At 38.4% G+C, this 5811-nt stretch overlaps 1 protein-coding gene across 1 annotated transcript; it reads left to right on the forward strand.

The window, feature by feature from the left end:
• The first annotated feature begins 3485 nt into the window (after window positions 1-3485).
• Window positions 3486-5550, forward strand: apoda.2 (apolipoprotein Da, duplicate 2). The gene is made up of 5 exons (XM_044221050.1): window positions 3486-3567; window positions 3687-3820; window positions 4027-4148; window positions 4933-5021; window positions 5183-5550. The coding sequence occupies exons 2-5, from the start codon at window positions 3701-3703 to the stop codon at window positions 5431-5433; spliced, it is 582 nt and encodes a 193-aa protein (XP_044076985.1). The 5' UTR covers window positions 3486-3567; window positions 3687-3700; the 3' UTR covers window positions 5434-5550.
• The last annotated feature ends 261 nt before the right edge of the window (window positions 5551-5811 follow it).

The raw sequence follows: 5811 nt of genomic DNA on the forward strand, positions 1-5811 counted from the left end.
GCCACAGGAAGTCATTCCTGCCTGTGGCCATCAAACTCTTTAACTCCTCCCTCTAACATCACTGCAATCCTCGAAATATTGTGTAATATTCTCTGTTTAATACTCCTGTGCAATATCCTCTGTTTTCAGTTTAATATTCCGTATTTATTGATAGTTATTCATACTTATATTACTACTGTGCAATATCCATCATCTAATAATCTGGTTAATCTGCTACACTTAACTTGACCTTAGCATCAACAAGTTAGTATTGTCATTGTGAGCATCTTAGCATGCTGATATTAGCATTTAGCTTAAGGTACCACTGTTCCTAATTACAGCCTCACAGAGCTGTTAGCATGGCTGTAGATTTTCTTGTTGTTTGAATGCAGTCTGTTGCCGGTGTGTCAATGTGTGTTCTTTTATCAGCTGGGTAGACATTTTGGGTAGAAGATTTTGGTTTATCTTGACCTGATAATATAATGTAGTTACTTGATTTTTCATGTATGCATTCATTCTTTGAACAGCCTATTTCCCCTCATATAAAAAGGTGGCAAATTGGGTTGAGGTCTGGAGGAAACTGAAGTCACTGTCATGTTTTCCCAAATCATCTCCCAATGATGAGTACTATGCAGCTCATGTTTCTGCAGGTATTCCTCTGACGAAATTGCGGACATGAAGAGGCGCACCTGGTCATCAACAGTGCTTTGGTACACTGTGACATTGAGGGGTCTAATGTGAGACAGAAAATCCCTCACCACACCATTACAGTACATTACATTACACCACTACTACACCCCTGGAGGGGGGCAGGATGGATCCATTACACCAAATTCAGGCTTTACCCCTCAGCATGTTGCAGCACAAATACACAGACACAAAAATGTGTTGGTGTGGCTGAAGGTGAAGTTTCCCGACTCCTCTGTGATCTAGGTCTGTTGATCAGGTGCTCACAGTAACCTCATCCTCTTGTTCTTAGCAGGCAGGAGTGGCACCATGCTGATGTAGCCTAATTCACAACAGCTGTGTGTGTGGAGAGATGCCGTTCTGCACACCAGAGCTGCACAGAGCTGTTACATACATACCAGTGGTCCGACCATTAGCTGGGTCATTCTCCTGTGACCTGCTAGATGTTTGTGTTTTTTTGTTGGAGGTAAACACAAGCAATAAGCAATAACACAGTTTGAAAATACTCCATTACAAGTATAAGTCTTGCATTCAAAATTTCACCGAAGTGAAAGTACAGAAGTACTAGCAACAAAATGTACTTTAAGTATCAAAAGTAAAATGACTCATTATGCAGAGTGGCTATACTGTCAGTGTTATACTATTATATTATTGGATCATTATTATTGATGTATTAATATGTTAACTTTACGCTGGTCAAGATGGAGCTATAGCTCAGAAATGTATACAACATAATTATAACAATATTAGATGTAATAGGTGTATCAGCTCTCTTTAAGTTTCATTACAATACATAAACAGGAGAGGGACATATCTATCTAGGAATCAACTAGGTTGATCATTTTTACTGAAAAGAGAAAAAAAACACTAATAAAGGACTTAGGCATTAAGAGAACAGAGCATTAGGACATCTAAATCGCTAATTTAAGAGTCTCCTGGGTGTAAGCTTTTTATAAGGGATTTCTGTCCGTCTTGTTTGCACCCAGCATTATAGTGTCACAGTGAGGCAAAGGGATCAGAGCAGGTTTAACCTCAAGAAACAGGTCCAGCTATAAATTCACTGAGTCAGTTCAGACACGGACACCGTCCATCTTCTTATTACAGTAACAATCTGGTGTCCGGATCACCTGCATTTCCTGCATTCTTCCCCATCGAACGACAGCTGTACCAATGCTGTAATCCCTCAAAGGTGGAAGCATTACGTCTTTTACACTTGGTGGAAATCTTGTTTAGGTCTTGATTACCGTGAGATCCCGTGTAGTAGGATCCTTCAGGATCAAGAATCCCTGAAATAACTGGAAAAGCCTTAGATCCTAGTTGTATTACATTCAGGAAGTACCCACTGACACAGTCAACATCTTTTATGGGGACGAATACTGTAAAAATGTGCTGCTTTTATACAGTTTATCACAACTACTGAATGCAAAAAATACATAATTCTGTCTCTGATTGTAGGCAGAGGTTTATAAAAACAATTCTAGGTTTAAATTATTTTTTCTTATCATGGGAATGAAGCTTATTTTAGTGAAATACTTGAGGTATATAGTATCTTTAGGCAGGTAATCTTCTTTTCAGTCTGCTGAAGTAGCACTCTTCACATGTCTGAATCAATAAAAGAAGAACACCCTGCCCTGTGACAGTCTCAGTCTCAAGTGGGCTGATGAAACGCCTGATCTGAAGCAAAGGGTATCTGTGCGGCAAAATGTTTTACAATGTGCTTTGAAGAAAATGAAAAGAAATGTTGAAATGAAAAGTGAAATGATTAGCAGGGCGTTTGGTACAACATCTGAGGCTGTTAAATGTAGCCTAAATCATTGCAGTCGGTATCATCCGTATCATTGGATTCATTCATGTTTGGACTTAAATGGTGCAAATATTAACAAGACAAAGAGTCTGCAACCAAGCTAGTAGATCTACGAGGCTGTAGCCTACTTAGGCACAACACTGCTTTGAGCTATATGCTAAATGACGTCTGCTATAACATGCTCAGAATGAAGTTGTTAACATGGTTAGCAGGTTATGATTACCATGTCCACGTTCTTAGTTCACACAACATTTGCTAATTAGCACTAAACACAAAGTAATGCTGAGACTGGGGAGAATGTCATTAGGGAGTAAAGCCCCTAATTTATTATAAACTCCTTAAGGACACTGAAATAATGTACTATTCAAACACTAAATTGGGGCTGAGTGTTGTCTTTAAAGATAGACAGAAATGGAAATAAAAAAAAACTTGGAATAAGCTTATATTATTTTAAGTGAAAAGCTAATGTCAGCATGTTAACATGCTCACAATGACAATGCTAACATGCTGATGATTTGCAGGTATAATGTCTATCACGTTTACCATCTTAGTTTAATGTGTTAACATGCTAACATTTGTTGTTTATAAAGTACAGCTGAGACTGATAGGTATGACATTGGTACCAAATTTTAAAGGCAATCCATGCAATAGATATTGAGATATATCACACAAAACCACAAATGTCAACCTCACTGTGGTGCTAAACATGAATGTCTGTACCAAATGTAATGGAAATCCATCTGATAGTGGTTGAGATATTTGTATCTGGACCAAAGTGGTGGACAGACCGACATTACATCCAAAAACTACTTTAACAATATACTGAAAATATAATATGACTGACTGTTAATCCTCTGAATATTTGCTTAACTTCTAGCAAGCTGTAATCAACAGCAGCCAAGGTCTGTGTACTACAGTTATCTAACTTTTACACTAACACAGTCATCTCTTTTTCTGTCAGAGGCCTGTTTTCATGTGAACAGGTGCCAATTCTCACATAATTTTCTCAAAATAGCCTCAGGGCTGCAGAACACACGGTCACTGATTTATAAAAACACCATCAAAACTCAGAACTTCACTGCTACCCGGCAATATAGGTAAGCAAGTGGCAGTTGTGATTCTCCCCTTTTCTCCATCGGTGTCTCTTTTTGTGAATATCTAAATGAATTCATTTTAAAAATGGAATAAGTAATAACTCCTTTTTTGTTCTCTACAGATTGTGGAGAAACAATGAACGCCATCCAGGTGATTTCCCTCACTCTGCTGTTCATTCTGGCGGCCAGCGCTCAGGTCATCATGCCAGGAAGATGCCCTAAGCCTGCTGTTCAGGAGAACTTTGATGCTGCCAGGGTGAATACCTAACCTTTTTTTTGTACTTTTATATATTCTGTAGTTAATATTTCTTTCCTTTAAATTCCAGAAGTTAACAAATTAAGCCCTTCTGGGAGACCGTTTGTCCCACTAAACAAAAACTGCCAATTAATGCCTCAAGATTCTGTAACTCTTCATCAACAATAACTTTATTTCACCTTATTATCCCTGTGCTTCCCCTGCAGTATCTTGGTATGTGGTATGATATCCAGAGACTGCCAAATGCCTTCCAGAAAGGCGAGTGCTGCACTGCCACCTACAGCCTGAAGAGCCCTGGAGTGGTTGGTGTCCTCAACAGGGAGCTGCTGTGAGTACTACACCTACATTTCTAATAGATTTAACAATATTTTTGTCATTTATTCATCAAAATGTATTTTAATGAAGAGTTTGACCACTAAAATGTACTTTTCGGAGATACAACTAAAATATACAGGAGGTATATTTTACTGTACGAGCTGTAAGTTTTGTGCAGCTTGTAAAAGTTACATTTGTTAAGATGTCTAATTCTGGTGGTAAAACTATTAGCTCAAACAATACATTTCAAATAGGAATATATTCCTTCCAATAAATGACTGTAAATTAAGTACATTTACCTTTACATTTAAGTACTGTACTTAAGTAAAAATTTGAGGTACTTGTCTTTTTTTCTTTTCATGCCACTTTATACTTTTACTTCACTACAATTCAGAGGGAAATATTTAACTTTTTAATTCACTACATTTATCTGACAACTTTAATTACTAGTTGCTTTACAAATTAAGATTTTTGCATGCAAAACATATGAAGAACATTTATTTGACTTAAATTACAAACTCTACCAGCTGCAACATTACAGTGACACAGTGTGTGTGTGTGTATATATATATATATATATATATATAATAGTCACAGGGGCCATTTCTCTGCATTGAGTACTTTTACTTACATACTTTTACTTAAGTAACATTTTCAATACAGGACTTTTACTTGTAATAGTGTATTTTTACATTGTGGTATTGGTACTTTACTTAAGTAAACAACCTGAATACTTCCTCCACCACTGGTGTCACAGTTTAATTGTATCTTTTGACATCTGTTTCTTTTTCTTTTAGTGCTGATGGGACCATTAACTCCATCAGTGGCTCTGCCATGGCTAAGGACCCCTCTGAGCCTGCCAAGCTGCTTGTCTCCTTCTTTGAGAGTAAGGACCCCTAATGTATTGCAAACCCTTTCTGGGACACAACTGCAGTTGAGCGTAGCCTTTAACGTTACAGTAGATGTAGAAATACAGACATTTTGAAAACTGGCAATACGCAGAGGTAATTGTTTACTTGACTGTCCTGTCCCTTTTCACACCTCCAGACACTCCCGGTGCCCCTTACTGGGTACTGTCCACCGACTACGACAACTACTCTCTGGTCTACAGCTGCACTGACCTTGGTGTGCTGCATGTGGAGTTTGCCTGGATCATGAGCAGGCAGCCCACCCTGCCTGAGGAGACCATCGAGGAGCTGCACAGCACCCTGTCCTCCATTGGAGTCAGAGTGGACAAGCTGCTCACCACTGACCAGGATGCAGCTTACTGCAGCGCCATGAACCAGTTAACAGTCTGAGATAGACCTGATTCAGTACAGGCCTACAGACTGCTGTGTGGTGCTTGTACTCTCACTGGTGTACATCTCACTGAATGCCTCATGCAAAGTTAATGCAATAAACTTATTTAAACAGTAGTGCAGGTTTTGGTGTCTCTGTGGTCATCTGATGTAATCCAATATTGACATTTGATAAACTGTTTGTTACATTACCTCTGCTGTTATGCTTTTGCCTTACTGAAATGGCTCTTTGGTTAATGGGTTCAGGCTCTGATAGCCACACTATTTTTCAAGTCATTAATGACTTGTCTAAAGTGCATGTTAAACAGCCAATCTAATATGCCATTAAATGTACAACAGTAGCTATTCTCTACATCCTTCATTCATTTGTAAATCATT

This window comes from Siniperca chuatsi, linkage group LG13 (assembly GCF_020085105.1).
Source record: "Siniperca chuatsi isolate FFG_IHB_CAS linkage group LG13, ASM2008510v1, whole genome shotgun sequence".
NCBI lineage: Eukaryota > Metazoa > Chordata > Actinopteri > Centrarchiformes > Sinipercidae > Siniperca > Siniperca chuatsi.